The sequence below is a fragment of the Panonychus citri genome, unplaced genomic scaffold (genome assembly GCF_014898815.1).
Source record: "Panonychus citri isolate SS breed McGregor unplaced genomic scaffold, ASM1489881v1 Contig00138, whole genome shotgun sequence".
Classification (NCBI taxonomy): domain Eukaryota; kingdom Metazoa; phylum Arthropoda; class Arachnida; order Trombidiformes; family Tetranychidae; genus Panonychus; species Panonychus citri.
Genome location: NW_026515543.1, coordinates 2,205,277 through 2,229,975, shown reverse-complemented (window position 1 = coordinate 2,229,975; position 24,699 = coordinate 2,205,277). Strand labels below are relative to the sequence as shown.

Below are 24,699 nucleotides of genomic sequence, written 5' to 3'. Positions count from 1 at the left end.
AGTTAATTGTTGATTAATTGCCCTGTCATTATGAACAATTGAAACAAATTTATTTATCAATGAAACTTATCTTGTAAGCTTTTTATTTTCATTAAACAGAAAAGGGATTAAGAAGAGGAGGATTTACAATTTAATTTAGCAACAGAGATGAAAGATGATTAAACACAATAAGAGAGTGAGAGAGAGAGGGAGAGGGAGTGTGAGAGAGAGAGAGGGATTAAGGGATTAAGGGAGAGAGAAGATAAAGAAATAAAATAATTAGAAGATTAAGAAAAATTGATTTTCAATTTGCAATAATTAAAGAGAAGGAATTTTTTTTTCTCCTTCTTTTCAATAATAATAGTATTAGAAAAGGAAGAGGAAATGATGAAGATGAAATTGGGAAGATGAGGAAGGGGGTGGAGAAGATGATTTGTTGATGATGATTGACTTGATGTCTAATTATGATTAAATGGTTAATTTAGTTAATCTCGACAGTTAATTGTAAGTGGATTTTGTGGTTTTCGTTTGTGCCTCAAGTTTGTTTTGTAAGTTGTTTGTATTTTGTAAATTGGGGGTTTTAATTGTTGATCAGGATTGTTGTTGATTAAATTGTTTGGATCAGTTAATTTTTTTTTTTTCCTTCAATCTGGACTCTTTTCATAACCAGTTAACAATTTAACAATCTTATCAAAATTGGGGGATTAGGATTAACTAACTGATAATGATAATGATACAATGATAATAATCACTTTGTGCTAATTTATATTATAATTAAATGGTTTTCTTATGTATTCACAATTAATGATAATTAAAAAAACTGTGGAGGGAAAAAATAAATTAAAATTATACTTTCATCTATCAACATTTATAATGATTAAAGTTATTTGGGAATTGTGATTATTATCATTGTTATAAATTATTATCGTTAATTGTTTTCAGCTATTAACTAATTGTTGTTTACATCACTTTGGTTTGTATTTTTTTTTTGTGGTTTACAATTAACAATTGATTAAATTGGACAATCTTAATTTTGTTGTTGTATTTGTTTTGTCATAAAAATTAAAACTAATTACAAAAGTTTGGGATAACCAAAAGTGAATCTGTTCAAAGTGGATTGGCCTAACAATTAGTTAATTGTAGCTTTTAATTAATGGGATATAATCAATTTTAAATTTAAAAAATGATGAAGATGAAGATGATAATGATGATAATGATGAGTCTTTCAGGAAGAGATGATGATTTCAGGATGACAATTAAACTAAATTAATTGATTAGGGGAAAAGTCAAAGAAAAACAAAAACAAAACAAAACAATATTTTTCCATGACTTAATTAAGAGCAATTAACTAATCATTTTGATTAAATTAATTGACTGTTAACTTTGTTTTTTGCTTCTCCTTAAACAATTAATTAGATCAATGGTCAAGATGAATTAATTACAAGACACTGATTAATGAAAACAATTAACTGAACCTTTTTCATTAGACACATACAAACACACTTACAGCAAACAATTTATCTTAATTAATTATCCACAGAGAAACAATTAAAAACAAACTTTCAACTGTGGACAAATCATCATCAGTTAATTGTCAATCAATTAATTTTGTTTACACTTGTATATATATATTTATATCTTTAACTATAATCATTGACAAACCCAAGACTCACAACAATTTAAATCGTCATCTAGTTAATTGTTTTGTATAATTTATCAGTGTGAGTGTATATAAGGATCTGATTGATTATTATCATTATTAATTGTAATAATATATAAATGTGATGAATGCTTTCTTGTGTTGGTTGATTGGATTGATTTTGTAAATTGTTGGTAAAAATTTGTCAATTAATTGGTCTCGTTTATGTTTGGTAGTGATTAGTTTAAGAAAGAGATAGAGAGAGAGAGAGAGATAGAGTTGATTTAAATTGTATAATTTACACAATTTAAATCATATTTGTTTCCTAATATAATAATGATAATAATCATAAATTGTCAATAATAATTAACAATAATGCCAAGATATATAATTAATTGCTAAGTGATTTATATACAAGAACGAAATGTGAGAAAAGAGAGAGAGAGATGATAAAGATTAAATTGATTGTGATTAAAATTGAGAATCAAATCAAGAGAATCAATTTCATCATCATCCATGTATATTTTGTATATATATCTCAGAGATTATCACTTAATTATTATTGATTAATCGTTCAGATTATCATGTGGAAATCATCATTGAGCCACTAACAGAAGCTCGTCTTCTGATTTTGGGATATCAAAGATTTCGGCAAAAAGTGGGGGCAACTTTAGTCGAGTCCAGTTTCCTCGGAACCAAGATAAATGTTCAGCGTGCTTGATGCCAATGGCTCGAAGTTCTGGAACCTTGACCACAACATTCTCATGGTAACGTGAGTCGAATCCTCGAGTTCGAGCTGATTGAATTTTCATCGCTTCATAAAGTTTCTCTTCGATTCGATGAATAGCTTTAGCGTCATAAACTCCATATCGATCTGTGTGTGTGTGACAAATTTCCAACAATTAATTAGTTGATCAATTGTTTCAATTTCGACTCAATTCAACTAATACCATCATGATCATCTATTGATTAGAAAAATCAATTTCATTTCAACTTTTACGTTTACCCGAATCATCAATACAATTATAATTATAATTAACTATCTCCTAGGTTATTATTAAATTGTTGATTCATATGAATCTTTAGTTAGCATTAATGAAAGAAAAAATGATTTTTTATAATGAATATCATGTTGATTGTACAATTTTGTTGACTAATCAAAAATGTCAATTCGTATTAAAATCAATTGTAATTGTTAATTGGATAGAAATTGATAGCTTTATGTAATCAAATTGATATTGATATCATGATGATATCGACCTTGGATGAAGTTATAAAAATCATAATTTGATTGAACAATTTGTGTGTATTGAGATTAAGGATGAAAGATGAAGATGATGATGATGATGATGATAAAGTTAATTAACGAAAATTAATTATAATTATTACCTGGACAACATAACGCAATCGCAGCAAATATACCGATCTCAATATCATGAAGATGAAGTTGATTAAATCCGATCATGAAGTTGAATATTGATGAGACAAATTCATGCTGTAATTAAGAAACAATTAATTATGGATTAGTGAGATGATTAAAATTAATTATCACAATTGGAGTGATCAATGTAACCAAAGGGATAAATTTTAAGAATTACAATTTATACATTTTCTTTTCCCTGTAAAGTTAATTGTAGAGTTAAATAATCAAAGTCTAACTACAAACTAATCATTGTAACAATCAATCAATCAATCAATTTGATTATTATCAATACAAGGGATGTAAAAAGAGTTGAAGTTTTGTTATTAATCAAATCAATAGTTTAATTTAGTGATCAGTATAATGTTGAAAATTAGATTTAAAACAAACTTTTCATGTCTAACAATTTATTAATCATAGTAAAGGAAAATCGTTATGATAGACTGATAATTTAATGATGATCGATTGATTTTGATTGTAAACATTACAACTTTTAATTATCTAAAAGTTTTGGCGATTTAATTAATAGTAATAATCATCAAATTCAAATGTTTACCTGACAGGTAAGATGATGATGGTCAAGATAATCATCATCAGAACGAAATGATGATAATTAAGCTAAATTAATTTGATTCAATAATATAATAGTGTAACAATCAACAGTAATTGATGTAATCAAAAGTTAATCTAATGAACGGGTTAACAAATTGTTCCAGTAACTTAATCAAAGTCTAGTCTCTGGTAAAAGGAAAAGGGTTGAAACAAGTTAATAATAATCAAATTGCAATTAAATTAATGTGTTGGTAACAATTAAATAGTAATTGAATTAAAGTAAGTAAATTAAATGTGTTGATAAAATTCACAATTGATTCAATTCAATTCAATGTGATCGTAACACTAAAAGAAACAATTAACAGGTTTAAATCTAATTGTTCCTGAAAATCTCAAAGCTCAAAAGTCAATTAATATGTTTGAACAAATTGTTAGTTGATTGTTACAATTAAATCTATGGAAATTCAGTTAATTGTGTTAACAATTAAATCAAAATGATCGAAATTAATTGTAACTTTTTGATTCTTTTTCCGTAAAATTGTCAACAGAGAGATGGAAATTTGATCAATTAGATTATGAAAGTTTACACAGGAAAATTAAATTAAATTGTAACATTTTTCTTTCTACTCTAAATTGTTGGGAAATATTAATAGATGATTAAATTGTTAATAAAAAACTTACATCAAACATTAGCTCCATTTGTTGTCTTGTAATAAAATTGCCGTCACTGAAAGTAAGTGTATTGTCAATTGGATCAAACATTTTGGAAACATGGACAAGCCAAATCTCAAAGAAACCGGATTTAATCAGGATTAGTTGATCATCTTGAGACAATTCGAGGAAACCTGGAATCCGTTTTGCATACTCGACAACTCGAGATATCGAAGGTGTAATGAAATCCGCGAATCGCTGCCACATATTAATCTTTTGCTGTTCCAAACTATCAGCAGTTACCGAGGTTGGACTACAATCCGATTGAGGTGAACCATATTCATCCATACTAGTCTGTATGATTAAAATAAGATTAAGTAAATGGATTAAGTCAAGATTATCGAAATTATCTCCATCAAATGAATAATAACACTTACAAATATTGCCGGTTTACGCATTATACCTCTGGTCTTTTCCTCGGTATATGAACAATGAGCATAATGAGCTTGCGAAAGGGTAACGATCATTTCAAAAGTTGCTAATTGCATCTCATTGAAAATGGTCTCTGTTGGTTCAGCTCCTGAAGTGGTCACTCTGTTATCGTCTCCCTTTTCACGTGACCGCTTGGGAACTCTACCGTATCTGACCGCTAGTGGACATTCAAGATTAGACATGGAATAAGAAAGATAAAAATAGAACAAGATTAACAAGTTGAGATTATTATCAACTGAAAATTGATACAAAACTAAGGATAAATTGGATAATCCATAGTAATGGATAAAGATGAAGATGAAGATGAAGATGAAGATGAAGAGGATCAAGCTGTTCATCATTACATTATGATTAAGATTTAATATTTATAACTATTAATAGTTTAATATGTGTGTGTATTAAATGATAAACAAATAATCAGTCAGTGATATGGCTAATCATTAATCGTTAACGATAATAACAATTTAGATTTAATTGCTTTCTTTGTATAAATTACGTAGACACGTTATGTTTTTTTCTGTTGTTGTTTTCTCATATTAATATCACTGCAGGTTGTTAACTGCAACCACAACTATCTCGAGATTAATTGTTTCATGAAATTATGATAATATAGTAAACATTGAGTTAATTGTTTACTTTTACTATTGACTGAATCAATTTAAATGATTGTAAACACTTTGGCAATGAATGAGTTGAATTTAGTCTTGAGTAACAATTTAGATTGTGAATTAATGTTTAACCACAAAAGTTAATCCAACTCTTTACACTTAAATTTATAAACTAATTGATTCAAATTAATGATTTAATATCACGCTAACCAACTAGATTATTTATTTAACTAAAGTAATAATAAATATACACACATAGAGATGATGATGATGATGATGATAACTCTTTCTCTCTCTCTCATTTTTAACAATGTTTACTTTTAATCCATTCAAGGTCAAGGTTATCATCAACTAATCATCTTCATTATTATTAGCATTTATTTTATCATCTGAATGAATCAAATAACTTTTAACATTTTGCCAAGAGCGTAAAACAAAAATTATTAATAAATATTTATAATAACCGTAAGATTTGATTTAAGATAATCAAGTTCACAATCAATATATTGATTAGTGATTTATAACAATATAACATTTAAATTATAATCTTTAAATGAGTAATCATAATTTCATAGTTTCAATCAATTAATCTGATGATATGTTATAACAATAATTGACCAGAAAAGTTACTCGATTAACAATTTGTAACATTTAATCCTGATAAATTTAAGATAATTAATAGTTAATCAGTTCTTAATTTTTTTTCTCCCTCTTTTCTTTCAATGTATTTATCCTTTACACCAGAGATTACTAATTGAAACCTCTCTCTCTCATTTCTTAATCATAATCTTAAGTATTATTCATTAAATTGTTCAACTAACAAGGGAATGGATTAGAAACAAGATATTACATGTTGTTAGATATTAAAAAGCAAGTAAACAGAATTCAATGGATAATGTGATAATGGATTTATCTTCTTACTCTGACAAAGTCAAATCACAAAGGATGATAAGATGAAGATGCTAAATGTATGGAGGAAGAAAGGAAAACAGAAGCTGAGAAAAGGTAAACAATGAAAGATGAGGATTAACATTCTTAATTTTTAATGTTAAACTATAGACAAACTTTTCTATCCATACCCATCAACATCATCATCATCATCATCATCATCATCTTCATCATCTTCATCATCATCAACAACAACAGCAACAACATGGTGATAGGTAGCATCAAACTGATAAGTAAACTAGAAAAGTGATGATGACAGAGAAAGAAGTAAAAAAAAAGAGATGAATTCAAGTGGACACTAATCTTTTTCCAATGGTCAAGTAATACTATTCACATTTAAACGAATTAAAATAAAAAAAAAAGGTAAGTTTGAATGAAGAAAAAGTTATACACATAAGAAGGGGATAAGATATGAAAAGAGGATGAGGATGAAGATGAAGTTTGTTTTTTTACTTACAGTCTCTAGACATGCCAACAGCAAGACATTTCTTGAAACGACAATACTGACAGCGATTACGGTTAAGCCGGATAACTAAGCATTTACCATCACGAAGACATTTATATTCAATCTGCTTCTGGATACTCCGACGAAAGAATCCCTTTGGTAATAATAATGGAAGATGAAAAAAACAAAATTAACAGATTAAGATTAGTGTGGTCAATTTTCTGATGTCCTTGGATTATATATGATAAAAAAAAATTAGATGACCACTAAAAAACACACCACTAAGTAGTACAAAAAAATCAACGTGAGTACAAACAATGTTTATATGAGAAAAATAGTTTGTAAAAAAATGGGTATTAATGTGGGTATGAGGAGTTGAGAATCAACAACAATCACAGAATGAGAGTGGATTGTATTTAATACAGAGAGAAATGTTTCTTTGGATTCTACAGTAACTATTACATGAGAGAGAAAACGAGAGAGAGAGAGAGGGATGAACAAGTTGAAGGAGATGTTGAAGATGATGAAGATAAAGATGATAAAATCGAAAGGAGCAAAAAAAGAGAGTTAATTGCCAATGGAACTGGTTGAATGAACTGACGAGGTAACAATGTAATAAAGATACCAAGGGAAAATATCATGCGCATTTCATGGTGATATTGAAATTGTGATGATGATGATGATGAAGATTTATTCAATGGAACCAATTAATTTGTAACAATGGTCTCAAAGTCATCATCGTCTATTTATATATACCATCAACCACCAGAGCAATTAAACTTGAAAGTACGAAACGATTAGTTAATGAGTTACATTTTGTTATTCTTAATATTTTTCACGCCAACGAAAATATCTATGGGATTATCCAGGATGATTAATTTATCTTGATTTATAATCAGAGTGTAAATTCATTATCATGGTTACAATTAGCATCATCATCATAATCAGCTGTCTCATCATTTGCTTCTTAATTGTTATCTAATTTAAAGGTTATCTTAAGGGTCTTTTTATTTTGTCATTCTCATCATGATGCTTAATAATGTTTATCACATTCATGATGATGATGAAACGTCAGTCAGAAACTCAATGTCAGGTTAATCAGAAAAATCAACAACAACTAACGGTAAAGAAAAAGAAAGAGAAATGATGATGATGATTAAATTGTAATCAAATTGTTTCCATGACCCTGGATTAACCTTAATCGATCGAACGGTGTTTTTAAACAGTTACCTTCGAACTTTCTCTTGATCATTATCATTAACGTTAATCAAGTTTAACAATCAACACAAACGAAACCAGGAAACCTAAAGGCGATCCAATCTTTCATCGTAATCATCATCATCATCAAGAGCAACTTAATCATCACACAGTCGAAGATCAAGCTCAACCTTATTAACGAAAAGTGAATGAGAAAAAATGAAATAAATTGTTTGATTTGTTTACTTATTCAACTTGTATTAAATTGTTAATTGTTTCAATGATGAAGTTATAATGAGAGAGAAATAAACAGGTAAAGTGTATATAAAACAAAAGTAATCAACAAGTTTTATTGAGAAAGTTGCAGTTACCAAATTAATGATGAAGAAAAAAAAAAGTTTTTCATCAAGAAGGTGAGATTGTTAATCTATTGAATATAATGGATAAAACTACCCAACTAATCAACTAATTGAAAGTGATTATGTTTAACCTGAATCTTAGAATCTGAAATCCGGAAACAAATTAACTTTTAAATTGTTGAGAAAAAAAGGAGAATCAGAAAAGAGATAATTTTCTTGTTCGAAAACTTGAAATTCAACCAACAGATCGAGGTCATTACACAACAACAGGAGCACAAAATCATCAACAATCAACAATCAACAATCAGAAGCAACAATAATAAAAGAAGAGGAAAAAAAACGAAAGTTAATCATGATAATTAATTTCGAACACTTTTCCTATCAAATCATTGTGAGATTAACGAAACAGATTAACTAATATACTGGAAGGAGAAAAAAAAAGAGATTAGTAAATTGTTGGTAGTTAATTATGATCAACGAAAAAAAGTGAAAGTAGATCAATGGCGTTTTAATTGTGCAAAACAATTAACAACAATCAGCAACTGTCTCTCTCTATCTAATTATGTAATTATCATCAAATTGTTATGATTATTATCGTAATAATTAACAATCAAAATGAAAGGTCAAAGGCATTGAAGGTTAAAGATCAACAAATTTAATTTAATTGTTTTCTCAATAATTTAAGGTTCCGTTTAATTCATTTTTTTTTGTTGATCTTACTGTTATTATTATCATTGTTACTTTTAATCATTACAATTGAACATGATTAGTTGATTATGTATGATTTATTAACGTTAGTGTTGTAAGATAAATCATTAATTTAGTTAATTTCACAAAAACTAGACATGATTAAGGAAAACAAATTAACTTCAATGTATAAACTCAGCATCTTTTTTTTTTAAATTAGTTAATTTACTCAGATCAATGAACCCGTTCGAGGTTACAATTAACCAGCAATTTACTGTTAAACTAATCAACTAATGGTTTACAATTAATTTCACACAATTAGATCTAAAGAAATATTAACTCAACTATTATTAATTGTGATTCAATTTCAAAGTTTTTTTTTGCTCTTGTTAATTGTTACAAGAAATCATTAATTTCAACTAAATTAGTTAATTAATAAATTTGCTAACTGTTAATTGTTTCCAATGTATATTAAGTTTCCCTCTGTTGGTAAATTTTAAAACTATTGCATTTTAATTGTTACATTGAAAGTTAATTGTTTTCACTAGAAAACTAAATTGTAGTAATTTCAAAGTTTTTTTTTTGCTCTATTAATTAACTAATTGAGATTATACAACAAAATAACATACAATTATCATGATTAACTAAATTCATTTACTGTTGAGAGTAATAGGTAAAATTAAACATAATTAGCCAACAATTAACTGTAATGAAAGGCAAATTGATAATTTAATTTTCAACAATCAAGAAAATGTAAATAAAAATTAATTTAAATTACATTTCTCACCATGATTTCTGTAGGTTATTAGTTATAGTTGGTATAATTTGATAACTAAATCAACTTAATTGATTGGTAAGGAAAAGTAATACATTGTTATCGTTTAAATTGTCATTTTGTACTCAATATGAATTGATTTAAATTAGTGGTTTGTTGATCACAGTAACAAAACTAATCACAATTAACTTACCTTGCATCCTTCACAAGAGGTAACTCCATAGTGATACCCTGAGGCTTTGTCTCCACAAACTTTACATTGAACGAATGACTTTGATGGAGTATTTCCAGAATTTGAATCAGCTGCTTCGAAGCAATTGTTTTGAGCTAAAGAAAATAACAGAACAATATGTTAATTACAATCAATTAATCAAAAGAAAAAAATCAAAATCAAATAATCGAAAAATTTATTCCATCAAATCAAAGTCAATCAATGCATCATCATTATTATTATCATCATAACCATCATACTTATTGATTACAATTAAATAATCACAAATACCTTAGATTAAACAATTAGAATCATTTTGCGATTCAAATAACAATTTAAATGTTCATAACAATTAAAGTTGATTAATATTCCCAATCAAGGTGAAGAAACTTAAAAGTATCTAAAAGTTTAACGGTTAACAAAAGCAACTACAATGAAACCTTAACCACTAAACTATTGGAAAGCTAATTAAATTGTTGAATACAAAATCAATTGAGAAAGTTAAATCAACTAATAATACAAACAATTAAACAACAATCAAGAAAACAATGTCCATAGAACTGGCGCCATCTATGTAAACAATTAACAACCCATCAGGCAATTAAAGGGAAACTGGTTTCATTTTCTGGTTTCTTATTTATTATCATGAAAGTTTTGTAAAGTTAATCATGAAAATAGTTTTAAATTGCTGAAAAAAAAAGATATACCTAACAATATAAATGATAATGTGTACATGTTAATTGTAACTTGTATTACAGGATATGTTATATGTGTAGTTGAGAGTAATTAACACACCTTTGAAATGATGATTATGATAACTAATTAACGGACCGAGAAGAAGAGTTTATCGTAAAGGTTAATGTTATAACGTGAAGAGAATAATAAATTATAATAATTTATCATCAAAAAGAAAAGTAAATAATAAGAAAAAGAGGAAGCAATGAGAAAACTAATGGAAAATATAATATGAAAGCCTATTGACTTTTTTATTATCGTTTGTAGGAAAGAAAAAGAGTTAACAATTAACTAACGTGTTAACAATTAAACACTTTGTTTTTTCATCGCGTTGTTGACCTCAAGCAAACTTGATCATGATTAAAAGTGATAATGATTATGTTTGATCTTGAGTGATTAAAGTAATCATCAAGAAAGAGAAAGAAAAACTTATCGAAAAACTTTTCTAACTTTCGAAAAGTTTTTTCTTTCTTTTTTTTTCGATTAGTTTGTATTCTCAAGTGATCTGATGAAACATTTCGATAAATATTAATCGATATCATTTCAATTGAAAAAGTTTCTCTTGATTGTTGTTGTAGTAGCGATCGGGATTGTATGGTTAACAATTAAACTGGTTGTTGGGTGTAAATCAATATCAGATTATTGACATTGTAATATATTAAATATGAGAGAAGTGCGGAAATGCTCATTTAAATAGATTCTCGTTCAATTGTTATAGTTAATTGTTGCACTACAATATTTGATAATGAATACAATTGAAATGTAAATTGTTGTGTTACCATTATGATTAACAATTTGATATGATTGTTACGATAGTAAAATCTTTGGACATTATTATCATCATTTAAATAATAACAATAATAATCAATTGTAATTGTATATTTATATTTATATATGTTTAATATAATATTTCAAACTTAATTGTAATAATTTAAGAAATTTAAATCACTTGTAATCATATTAATCTATTACAATAATAATTATAAATTTCTCGTCCTTAATCATTGTAAATGATACAATCAATTTAATACAATTTGTATGATTAATTGTTGCACAATTTTAATTGTATAATAATAATTATCAAATTTTCACATAACTTTTAGCTTGTTAGTAAATCATTTAGTTTAATTGTGAAGTTAAAAACTTAAAGTTCAATGAACAGTTAATAAGAAAAAGTTAATTTAGCAAAGGTAAAAATGATTAAGATCTTTATATATTATTTTTTCAAGAAAACCCGAAAGTTTGGTTAATCATTATTATAATCAATCCAATTTACAACCATTATCCAGATCAACAATTAACTTAATTAGCCTTACCAACAACACGAGAAAACAAATACATGTACACACATATGAATAAATGTTGCAGAAAACAAGCAATTAGTTAATTGTTAAGCAATCAGATTTTCTGATTACCCAAAAAGATGAACACAAAAGTAACTGTAAATTTTTGACAATCAATTCCAACAATTAATGAAATGACCAATAAAAGAGTAATCGAAGCTGAAATGATTAAAATCTCTATGTGAATATAATACAATTTACGATAAAAAAAAATATTTACAGTTAAAAGTGATTGTATTAGCTTGTTGGTTAAAGAAATTCAATCAATTGATATTATTGTTCAATTCGATCAATTGAAAAGACTATTTCTCCATAGACTCTCGGAGGTATTATTATTCTTGAAGGAGGAAAAAGTGGCCAATAAGAAAAGTGAAGTAGCAATTGGGGAAAAGAGATAAACGATTTGAATTGTTGATGTAATAATGATAACAATGTATTTCTACAAGGTTTATCCAGGTAAATCTCTCATCTTTATTATCACATAATCGTTGGATAACCAATGGTGATTCTTTGGTATCAATTATTATTTTGGAGAAAAAAGAAAGAGTGTAGAGATTTTGATAAAGGTAAAGGTAAAGTTTCAAGATTGTTAATAGTTCGAGATGATTATTATGATGGAGATGACGGGAGGGATAAAATATCGACAGAGAGAGAGAGAGAGAGAGAGAGAGAGAGAGAGAGAGAGAGAGAGAGAGAGAGAGAGAGAGAGAGATAAGGTTATAGTGAGAGAGGGAGGGAGGAGGATAAGAATAAGGGAGAGTGAAAATAATTGACAGAAGAAAAGAAGGAAAAAGAAAATATTTCAAAGAAACTTAAAAGTTTTTTGAGGTTTTACTGTAAAAACGGGATAACAATGATGATGATGATAATATAATAGTGATAATAAAGAAGTAGAAAAGCCCGTGAGCGATGTTCTAGAACTCGAGGGAGAGAAGAAGAGAGAGCAAGCGAAGGAGAAGAAGGGTGAGAAACAACTTGGAGGAGACAGACAGGCTAGGAGAAAAAGAGAGTGGGAGAGGAGGAGGAGAAGGAGGAAGAGAGAAAAAGAGAGAGAGAGTCTTATATTGCCTGGTTCGAGTAAAAGCTAAAGATGATGATGAGAGAGAGAGAGAGAGAGAGAGAGAATAACTATGAGAAATACTGTGTGTATAAGTATGAAAATGCAAAGTATATATAAAAGCATTGAGCAGATGCGAATTAGCAGAAAAGAAACAGGGAAGAAGATGATGATGATGATGAAGATAGACAGAGATGATGAAGAGAAAACTGGCTAAAGGGGAAAAAGAAAGGAAAGAAAGGAAAATGGTTTTCTGCAAGTTCGATGACCTCTAAAAGAAAAACTCGTTTTTTTGAATAATAAAAAAGAGATCAGCAGAAGAAGATGATGAGTGAGAGAGCCGTTAGTTGTTACCGGAAATCTTGAGATGAAAAGCAAAGTAAAAAAAAACAAGAAACAAGATGATGATGAAAATGTTGATCAGGAGAGAAAAAGGTAGAGAGAAAATATAATAACAAGGGTTTTGTCAGCAGGTAAGAAGTTCTAGGATCTATTTGTTTGAAAGGAGGAGAGAGAGAGAAATGATGATGATGATGATGATGAGAAAGAGGAAGAAAGAAGTAAATAAGTGGGAGAGAGTCTTTTCTTTCATTTTCATCATCTTCTTAGCTTATAAACAAGAATGTTGCAAAACTGGCCTCAGCAGATAAACAGGAAGACTGACGTAAAGATGATGAAGAGAAATAGAAAGAGAGAGAGAGAGAGAGAGAGAAAGAGAGAGAGAGAGAGAGAGAAAGGAAGAGAAAACGAGCTGATGATGAAAAGAGTGATAGAGAAAGAGAGTAACCGTGATCTTGAATGACGGTGAGAAATGTTGTGATTTATATATGATATTTATTAGTAAAGTGTTTGGGTTTGAAAATTTTTCGGCTAAAAGGGAAAAAGATGAAGAAGATGAAAGGAGGAAAGAGAAAAATACATTCTCTTTCTTTCAGAGCATCTGATGATGACGATGACCGGAACTTATGAAAATGATGATTGAATAATAATAAACTCGATGTACAAAAAAAGCAAGAAAATATTTTTCCTTTTTGTTTAAAATACTAACAGGAAATGATAATGATTATTATGATGCTAAGGATGCTGAGGATGATAAAAGATGATAGAGAGAGAGAGAAAGAGAAAGAGCGAGAGAGAGAGAGAGACTTTGAATATAATTAAATATCATTGTCATCGAGATGATGATACTTATTAGCTATTAGATTAACTATTGATTCGAATTCATTGTTCACCTGGAAAAAAAGAGTTACAACTTTTTCTTTCTTCGTATTCTTCAAGTTTACTTTTGAAATTCGAGAGAAAGTGATGAACACTTTTCGAACAAGCTAATGATCATGATAATGATTATCATTCGAAGGCGAGTCCAACCTTTACCTTTATCTTCCTTTTCTTCTGAAAAATGAAGATGAAAGAGAAATAAGAAAAAAAACTCTTTCTCTTTTTCGCTTCCGGGATTTTCTTGTTTTCCGTTTTTCTCACTCACTTCATTATCATCTCTTCATTATTGTGAGACTTTAATTCAACAATTAAAACAACAATTAATTTAAGTAGAGAATGTGAAACGTTACAACATTGATTAACATTGTTGATACTTGAAAAATAATGAATTAAATTTGATTCTAGTTAATCATTAAAACGGCTTAATGTATGTGTTCAATTTCATTTCAATGTTAATTAGAGCAGTTACCTGATTGTTGAACCTGATTTCATTTTCAATAAATTATAATTATCATGATAATGATAATAACAATTAACAGCATGAAGTATCAACAACAACAAGTAATCAAAATTAAGATCACTTTCAAATTAACGATTCTCATTGACCTTAAACAACAATCAAATTAAATAATTAAGTTAACTCACAATTAAACAGGTAGGAAAAACTATGTTAACAACCTGATCGAGACCTTAATCAGTTTTACTCAACAATTAATTTCCAATTTGCTTCAATTAATTGTAATCAAGAGAAAAAAAATAAATAAATTGTAACCACATTAACAATTAAAAATTAACCAACTAAAATTTATATGAACACAAAAAAAGTAAAAGTAAAACTGAAACTGATTAATCAATCATAATCCAAATCTCAACTTAATTATTTATCATCACAATTTAATAGGAAACAACAATTAACGTTTATCCAATTAAATTGCAATTGAATCATTTTTCCGATTACTTTAAATTGTTAATAAGAATTGAAAATGTAAAGAGAAAAGAAAAATTAATTTCTAATCTTGTTGTTGGAAAACTTTTAAATTGATTAACAATTAAGATTAATTGTTAATTTTTAAATGTCAAGTCTAAAGATTTTGGTGTTGTCTTTAAATTGATTTATATTAATCATTATATGGGAAAAGTTAATTACTGAAAATTTACTTTGATTATAATCTTAATTCAGGTTAATCAACTTGTATGCGAACACACAATTGATTATATTAAATGAAAAGGGGAAATGATTAACAATTAAGAGTTACAATTCTAATTGTAACTGTCCGTGATTTTGAAAAGTTGTAATCAAACAATCAAGAGAGACAATAATTATCTGATTTTCTCGATATTAAATCATCTGAATTAGTTAATCATCGTCGAGAGAAATGATTTATAATGAAAATGAAAATGATGATAATGAAGATGAGAGAGCGAGAGAGAGAGAGAGAGAGAGAGAGAGAGAAATGAAAGAGAAATTAGGGTTTACTGTCAAAAAACCATTTTCGCTCCAAGAAACATCAATGTGTTTACCTTAATCTATTATATTCATCATCTTTTTCATCATCATCATCTTATCTTCATCCAAGCATGATACAGTTAATTATGCCACACGATAGGGTCTTGATATGATCACTTCCGTGTTTGTGTTAAAAGAACGCGTTTAAGTTAGAATCAGGTTTTTCTCTCTTTCTCCAATTTCATTCAGATTGTTCAGAATCGGAATTAACAATAACAAGTTCGTGAAAAAAAAGTAAGAGAGAGAGAAAAAAAGGTTCTAACGAGAGAGAGAGAGAGAAAAAAAAAATTTTTGGAGGTCAGTCCAGGTCGACTTTCACTTTCTCTCCCTTTGCAACACGCGCGTTCGTTGTTAAGGTTATCGTGAATTCGTAACTTTGTTAGAACTTTTTTTTCGAGTTCGTTAACTTTCTCTTTCTTGTCTCTTTTTCTTTCTCTCTCTCTCTCACTCTTCCTCTTTCCTTTTCTCTTTCTTTCTCTCTTCATCTTCAACATTTCTCCAGATTCTTCACCTTAAAAAAGTTAATAGTTGTTGTAATATGTATTATCTGTTATATAAGATCAGAAAAAGGTCATTAAAACGAAATCGAAATGAGGACAAAGAGAAAATCAAATATCTCATTTAACAAGGTTATCTGACACATTTCCGTTAATCATTTACCTTAGTTAGTTGATTAGTTTTTTTTTCTTTTTGATTGTTATTTACCTTAAGGCAATCCTATTATCATTATCATAATCGTAATAAACTAATTGTATCTTCGTCTAAAAAAAATGAAGATCAACTTTTCATCATTGGTCAGTATTTTGTTGATTGTGTTTTATTTGCTCAAGAGAAAAGTTAAAGTTTGAAAAACTTTTTTCTTGCACAACAACAGCAATTAACTAATTAAATAGTAGTAGTAGTTGAAACAATTTGCAAATTTTGGTAAGCAAATTGCATTTAAATTATTATATGATAATATTAAGTTAATTGTTACACATTTTAAATCATTTTGCAATTCAATTCAATTCAATTCCAATGAATAGCAATCAGATTGTTCAACATCTTCATGAGATATTATATCTTTCATGGTTGTCAATTCAATTCACTGGGAAAACATGTTGATTTAAGTTTATCGTCTTCTATCATTGGTAACAATTTATTAATTGTCTGTCGTTGATTGTGTAAGATATATACACTATTGAGAGAAACTATTGATTAACTAACATTCTAATACATTAATAATGATAATGGTTAATAAATTGTAAGTTAAATTGTTGTAATTTAACAACAAAAAAAACCTCTTACTGGGAAAATAATGGGAAATTAACATAATCAACAATCTTTCATCCTTATCCTCATCATCTTATTATCATCTTGATGATTACTTGATTTCTTGAAATAATCATCATGCTGGGATGGTGATAATACTGAATTACTTTTTGCAAATTAGTTTTACTGTTATATTGTTTTTAATTCAGTTTAATTGAAACTAAATTAAAATAAACTGTGAGCATTTGATTTGCAAAAAAAAAACAAAAGTAAATCTCATTAGGATTACAATTCAAGTGAATCAAATTGTCACCTTTTAATTTTGGCAAAATCAATTAATCCAAATCGTAATCAATTGATTAAACATGTCAATCATGATGGAGTAAATTTTTTTTCATTGATAATCTAATAAACTAATTAACATTACTAATCAATTAGTTACTCTTAATCTCATTTTTGGTTTAAGACTTTTTTTTTATGATTAACTCTGAAAGATTGAATCTAATTAGTGATGATTAAGGTTTTTACCTTTTTTTATGATTAGTTTTAAGATTAAGCAATTTAAGACGATCAACACAATTGAATATAATAATGTTAATCATAATCAGAAATATTAAAGAAAAATAAATCATCTAGATTTAAGTTGCAATAATTGTTAATAATAATAAATAAAGATTTGATTGATAAATTACTTTGACAATTTCCTTTGGTTTTAATTGTAATATAACCAGGAAATAAGTTGGTAAAGTTGATTAAAAGAAACCACTAATCAACTAAAGCTTAAAGTTAATCCAGTTAGGAAACAATTTCTTGATATTGAAAATGAATGAGATTGAAAGATAATGATAATTAATAATCAACTAATAATCAACCGATTGAGACAAAAAAAAATTATTGATTATCCGTCAGCAAGAAATCAACACAATTAACGTGAAAATTAAATTATGATGATAATCAAAACGACAACAAGACAGGTAACAAAATATTGACGATGGAGATGAAGATGGAGATGATGATGATGATAAAGATGATGAGATGTTGATAGATTTGTTTACATGTTTCATTTAACAAAACTTACAGGTTGGACTCAACATAGATGTGGTCATAATGTTGATGAGAGTGACTGATGATGATGAGGATGAGTTTGCTTACAAACACTCACACACACACAAAAAAAAACACAAAAAAAAAAGGTGATGACAATGTATTATTGGTCGTATTCAATGATTGGAAATCAGCTGATCTGTGATGATGAAATATGATGATAATATGTATAAAAATAAGGCAATATTATCACAGAGTAAAAGTTACATTCACTGAACATTAAGTTGCGTGTTTTTTTTTTGCTTGGGAAAGTAAAGGAAACAAAAAGTGAAAAAGTAAAAATATTCTTGTAAATAAATTAACGGTAAATAATGATAATGTTATAGTGATGAGGATGGAATATATTTTTTCGTGGAAATGTCAACATGTAAAAAAGATGATGGTGGATGAAAGTTTGGAATAAGAATGAAATTGTTGGTTTGATCAACACAGAAAAGGCACAAAAGTTTGTGAAGTTTCGGTGAGGTTAGGTTGTAATAACAACAACAACGAAAGTTACTGGAGTGATAGAGGGAGAGAGAAGATAAGGAAGAGAGGGAGATGATGATGAAAACAAGATGAGAAAAGAGAGTAAAAGAAAGGGAGAGAAAGAGAAAGAGAGAGAGAAACAAGAAACAGAACGAGAGAGTAAAGAGAGCAAAATTGAAAGAGAGGAAAGAGATTATATGTTTTTAAAGTAAGAAAGTAAGATGATGATGATGATGATGATGAGAGAAAGAGAAAATAAGACAACAAATGGTTACATAGACAGACAAGATAGAAAGAGAAAGAGAAACAGTTTAATCTTCTCTCTCTCTTTCTCTCTTTCTCTTACTCTCTCACTATTTTGTTTTGTTTTCTATTCGTTTTATTAGATTTGTAAGTTTTTCTTTGGCAATGTTTTCAAATCTCATTTGGTTATCCGAGGTAAAGATTATCAATATCATTTTGATGTTTATCTCTTTTTTTTATCATGTGTTTGATATCATTTTATTTATCGTACGATTGATAAACTTTTATATAGTTGTTGATCTGAGTGATACGAGTGATAAAATAATGTCTGGGAGGATAAATATCAAAAGATAGACAGACAATAAATAGAGAGAAAAAGAAAGATGAAAGATGATTGGAGATAAGAAAAATGGAAGAAAGAAAGAGGATTGATGATAAAAAGTAAGAGAGAAAAGATATTTTTTGAAAAGAAAAACTTTCTTTTCAAAGTTAAGGTTAGAAAGAGAGAGAGAGAGAGAGAGAACGACGAAATCGAATCAACAAGGCTAAGGTTAAAGCGAAGGTGAAGGCGAAGAAGGGTGAGAGAGAGAGAGAGAGTGGGAGAGTGAAAGAGTGAAAGAGAGCAAGAGAGGAGGAGAGGGAGGTGGAAAAAGAGAGTGATAATATTTGCCCGGGTAAAAAAGAGAGAAAGAGAAATAAAGAGAGAGAGAGAGAGAGAAAGAAAAAGAGAGAGAATGTAAAGTTATGTGTCTTATACAACAGATGCACGCATGTACATGTAGTAGTAACAAGGAACAGGGAAGAAGATGATGAAAATGATGATGATGAGAATCGACAGAGAAGGTAGACAGAGTTGAGAAGAAGAAGAGAAACTGGAAAGAAAGGGGGGATAAAGAGAGAGAGAGAGAAAGAGAAACTGCCAAGGAAGAAAATGATAGAAAGAAAGAAACAGTTTAATCTTCTCTCTCTTTCTCTTTCTCTTACTCTCTCACTATTTTGTTTTGTTTTCTATTCGTTTTATTAGATTTGTAAGTTTTTCTTTGGCAATGTTTTCAAATCTCATTTGGTTATCCGAGGTAAAGATTATCAATATCATTTTGATGTTTATCTCTTTTTTTTATCATGTGTTTGATATCATTTTATTTATCGTACGATTGATAAACTTTTATATAGTTGTTGATCTGAGTGATACGAGTGATAAAATAATGTCTGGGAGGATAAATATCAAAAGATAGACAGACAATAAATAGAGAGAAAAAGAAAGATGAAAGATGATTGGAGATAAGAAAAATGGAAGAAAGAAAGAGGATTGATGATAAAAAGTAAGAGAGAAAAGATATTTTTTGAAAAGAAAAACTTTCTTTTCAAAGTTAAGGTTAGAAGAGAGAGAGAGAGAACGACGAAATCGAATCAACAAGGCTAAGGTTAAAGCGAAGGTGAAGGCGAAGAAGGGTGAGAGAGAGAGAGAGAGTGGGAGAGTGAAAGAGTGAAAGAGAGCAAGAGAGGAGGAGAGGGAGGTGGAAAAAGAGAGTGATAATATTTGCCCGGGTAAAAAAGAGAGAAAGAGAAATAAAGAGAGAGAGAGAGAGAGAAAGAAAAAGAGAGAGAGAATGTAAAGTTATGTGTCTTATACAACAGATGCACGCATGTACATGTAGTAGTAACAAGGAACAGGGAAGAAGATGATGAAAATGATGATGATGAGAATCGACAGAGAAGGTAGACAGAGTTGAGAAGAAGAAGAGAAACTGGAAAGAAAGGGGGGATAAAGAGAGAGAGAGAGAAAGAGAAACTGCCAAGGAAGAGAAAATGATAGAAAGAAAGAGAAGAAAGAAAAATGGTGTTTGGGTTGAATGAACTTTAACTGGTGGGGTAGCTGTACTTTCACAGAGAAGTAGAAGAAGCATAAAAAGAGAGAAGAAGTAGAGAAATGATGGTGATGATGATGTTAAGATAATGATGATGATGATGATAAAGATAAAGATGAAGATAAAGAGAAAGAGAGAGAGAGAAAAAGTTTTATGTTGAAGAAAAAGCGAAGAGAAAAAAAAAATTCTAAAGCCTTCCTTATATTCTAAGATGATTTTCCATTCTGATATTGATGACACATTGATTTTTGATGGAAAAACTTGTTTTCTTTTCTTGTATCATTTTCGATTGTTTTAAATGTTTATTATTCTTACCTGAGATTGTTGTTGTTAATGATAATGTTGCTGATGATGATTTTGATGTTAATCCACTTGGTCCTGGTCGAGTATCTGTTGTAACGATTACCCTTAATGGCGGTTTTGTGTTAATCGCCAAGGCTTTGGTTATTTCTTCATGAATTAATGTTGATGCTGTTGGTGTGTTGATGATACTTGATGATGATGATGTTGTTGTTGTTTGATGTGAAGCTAATTGATCGCGATTAAATATTGATGTTGTTGATTGCGGTTGAATTTGTACTTGATTACCTGTTCCAGTAATCGTTTGAATAACTGGAACCACTGCAACAATTGTATCGTTAATTGTTGTTGGCGATTCCCTTTTAATTAAAGTGAAATCTTTTGTACTTAATGTATAAATGTTATCCTTATTATCATTATCATCGTTATCATGATTGTTATCATTACTAATCTCATTAGTGTAGATCAACTTATTTTCATGATTACTGATAATATTATCATTTATATGCAAAGAATTGATATTATTAGTTGCATGATTATTATTACTGTTGATAATTAATTTATCAATTGATTTTTTCAAATTCACTTTATCATCAATTTCATCTTTGATATTAACTATAAGCTGTTGATGGATATTATTATTATTATTATTGGTTAGATGATGTTGATGATGATGATGGTGATGAGAATCAATTATTGTTGTTGATGTAACTTCTTCATGGTGATGTTGATCATAATTAGCTAAATGGTCAATGGATTTGCTTTCCTTAATATCCTCAATCTTAATCCTAATTGTTGTCTTATTATCACTTAAATTGTTGGTACTATTGGCGAGCTGATGGTCAACGGTTGCTGGTGATGATGATGGTTTGTTACGATTACTTGAACGGCGGTTCCTTGTGCTCATTTGGAGAGGAGTTAGTTGTATATCCAGATTAGTTAATCCAGATAATCAATTTTGTTTACAAAGAGAAACAGAGAAAGAGGAAAGAAAAAAGAAAGAGAAAAAAAAAATTTTCTTTTCTCTTTTTACCTTTTTTGGTGAAAAAAAGGAAAACGGTTCATCAAAACAAAGACACAAATGGACACCAAATATTAATTTACAGAGAAAAGATTAACAATTAACAGGTATGTACATTTTATATTAGAAAAGTTAACAAATTGTTGGAAGTTAATTAGACAACAATTGCGAACGAATTAGTTACAATTAAGAAATAGAAGAAGAAAACAAACAAACAACAACAACGGAAAAGATTCAAATGGTAACCATGTTACTTGTTGCTAAGGAAGAAACAAAAAAGCCAAAGGGTTAACATTGTGAAGAAGAAGAGACAATTTGTTTATTTGTTTATTTCGCCCAATTAATTGTCATTCTAATTGTGATGGTAATTCGAAGGAGACAATTTTTGATTAATCTCATTGGAAAAGGTAAGAATTTGTTCTGTATCTCTCTCTTTTTTTTCTCATTCTATTCTTTTCATCATGTGTAACCGTTGGTGGAAAAGAAAACATTTTTTCTTTTCTCTTCTCGGTGGTGATCATTTTTTTTCCTCTCTTGTTTTCTTTTCACTGTTATTATATTATTTTGGATTATATTCTATTTCTACTAAACTGATTCATATTCTGTTTCTTTCATTTTTTTTCCTCCTTTTTCAGTTGAAACCTGAAATCAGGTCACATGGAGATATTTACCCGATCGATAATATTGTATGTTAACATCCTCGAACACATTTGGATTGAATTGAGCAGAACTCAGGACTAACTCTGGGAATGGTGATGATGATTAGGATGAGGATGGAGACGATAACATGAGAAACTTCAGGAAATTGAGCTCAACAGCTCTATGGTAAGTATAAGTGTACCTAGAGAGAATTCTGATTCTCTCAGTGTCTTCAGCTTCTCTCTCTCTCTATCTATCTCTTCATGGTTTTTGAGACTTTCGGTTGAATTGATAGATGAACGATTCTTGATTGAATTTAACTCTATTCAATATTCAATATTTAGAGATGATTTTTCAATTTCCATATCCATGAAGAAGAGAGAAATTTTTCCATGTATTGATTATTCCGAGTTTTTATTTGTTTTGTGTTTCAAATGACTTTTTATCTCTTTTCCTTTTCCAATTAGTTAATCTTGTTAATCCACTAATTGGATAATCTAATCAACTACTTACCTGGACATTTGTTTAACTGGAATTATTGGATAATATTGCTGTTCAGTTGTAACCTTTGGATTTCAATCGTTTTCAGATTGATTGGCAATGAGCGAGAATTAAGTTTTCGTATTTCTTGTTAATTTGTCAATTGTGGCTAATTGTTGATTGCTGTTGGTTTATTACTCGTTAATTTGGTTCAATTTTTGAGCGTTTGGTTTTTGTTTCTTTTATTAATCCTTTTGAATTTAATCCTCACTATCCTTATGAAGATGATGATGATTGGAACACATTGAATAACGTTGATTGCTTTCTGTTAACTGTGGTTATTATTATTACTATTAATTATTATTATACTGTTAATTGTTGTTATTATTATCCCAATTACTTGGATTTTTGCTGATTACCTTGATATTGTTGGTGGTTGAATGTTGAGCTTGACAAATCATTGCTTTTTCTTGAACACAATTGATTGAAAAATTGTCTTGATCACATTTATTGTATTAACAATTAACTCAGATAAATCTGATGAAATTAATTGTTTCAGATTTTAACGATTTTGACGATTAAATTGTCATGAGAAACATTTTATTGAGATTAAACTTAATCTCAGATGAAATTGTTGATAATTGTTGATCATCAATAACTTTGAACATATTATCAATAATATAAATCACCTGAAATAGATAATCCATCATTTAAATTAACCAACAATTAACAAGGTAACAAATTTTAAACGAAAAACAATCAACAATTAGAAAACGGGTAAATAAATTAACGATTAAAAGTTGAAACAATATTTTTCCTCATCAATTTAATTTGTTGATTACTATTAATGATATTTTCTTCACTTATCATAGAATCAACAACAATTTAATATTTATCGAGAAATTAACAACAATTAATAACTGGGAGTAAGAATTGTATCAAAAACTGTTGGGAGTTTTATCCCTGGTTAATAACAAGTGACTTGGAGTTTGTTGTACTGAAGAAAGAGATGAGAAGAGAAGAAAGAGAATTCGAAAGGATGATGAGGATGATAGAGAAGAAGAAGATGATGATGATCAGAAAGGTAACTCTCTCGAATTCTGGGTTCAAGAACTGTTCCTGGTTCGAAGAGGAATCGACGACGGCGCAAAAAGAAAATTCTATTATCTCTTTTACTCTAATTTTCTTACAGTTACCTTATTGTACTTCGTTAATTGTAATCAAATTTTGTTCTAATTGTAATTCACTTTCGATTTCCAATGACAATCAATCAGGTTAATTGTTCACCTTTCCAATTTTCCTAGAATTTTAATCGTTCGAAAGATTTGAAATTCTGTTTCAATTGATTAATCTTCTGATGGAATAGATAGAAAATTGTTTACCATGTAAGTTGAATAATCTCTGACTGAGTCTATGGATTTCATTCAACTGATTGAGTTGATTGACCTGAAAAAAATTCATGATGAATTTCATGATATCCATACATATGAATCATATTGTAT

At 28.6% G+C, this 24,699-nt stretch overlaps 1 protein-coding gene and 1 long non-coding RNA gene across 2 annotated transcripts; one reads left to right on the top strand and one right to left on the bottom strand.

Annotated features, from left to right (window-relative positions):
* Positions 1-48: 48 nt before the first annotated feature.
* On the bottom strand, positions 49-23,371 carry LOC128393101 (ecdysone-induced protein 78C-like). Its single transcript, XM_053353229.1, has 8 exons — positions 23,231-23,371; positions 21,073-22,338; positions 9,946-10,079; positions 6,747-6,888; positions 4,679-4,890; positions 4,272-4,595; positions 3,008-3,113; positions 49-2,492 (listed from the first exon to the last, which is right to left on the bottom strand). The coding sequence occupies exons 2-8, from the start codon at positions 21,962-21,964 to the stop codon at positions 2,215-2,217; spliced, it is 2,088 nt and encodes a 695-aa protein (XP_053209204.1). The 5' UTR covers positions 21,965-22,338; positions 23,231-23,371; the 3' UTR covers positions 49-2,214.
* LOC128393115 (uncharacterized) lies at positions 22,074-24,699 on the top strand. The gene is made up of 4 exons (XR_008326072.1): positions 22,074-22,185; positions 22,270-22,485; positions 22,714-22,903; positions 23,185-24,699. It is a non-coding gene; the product is annotated as an uncharacterized LOC128393115 (long non-coding RNA).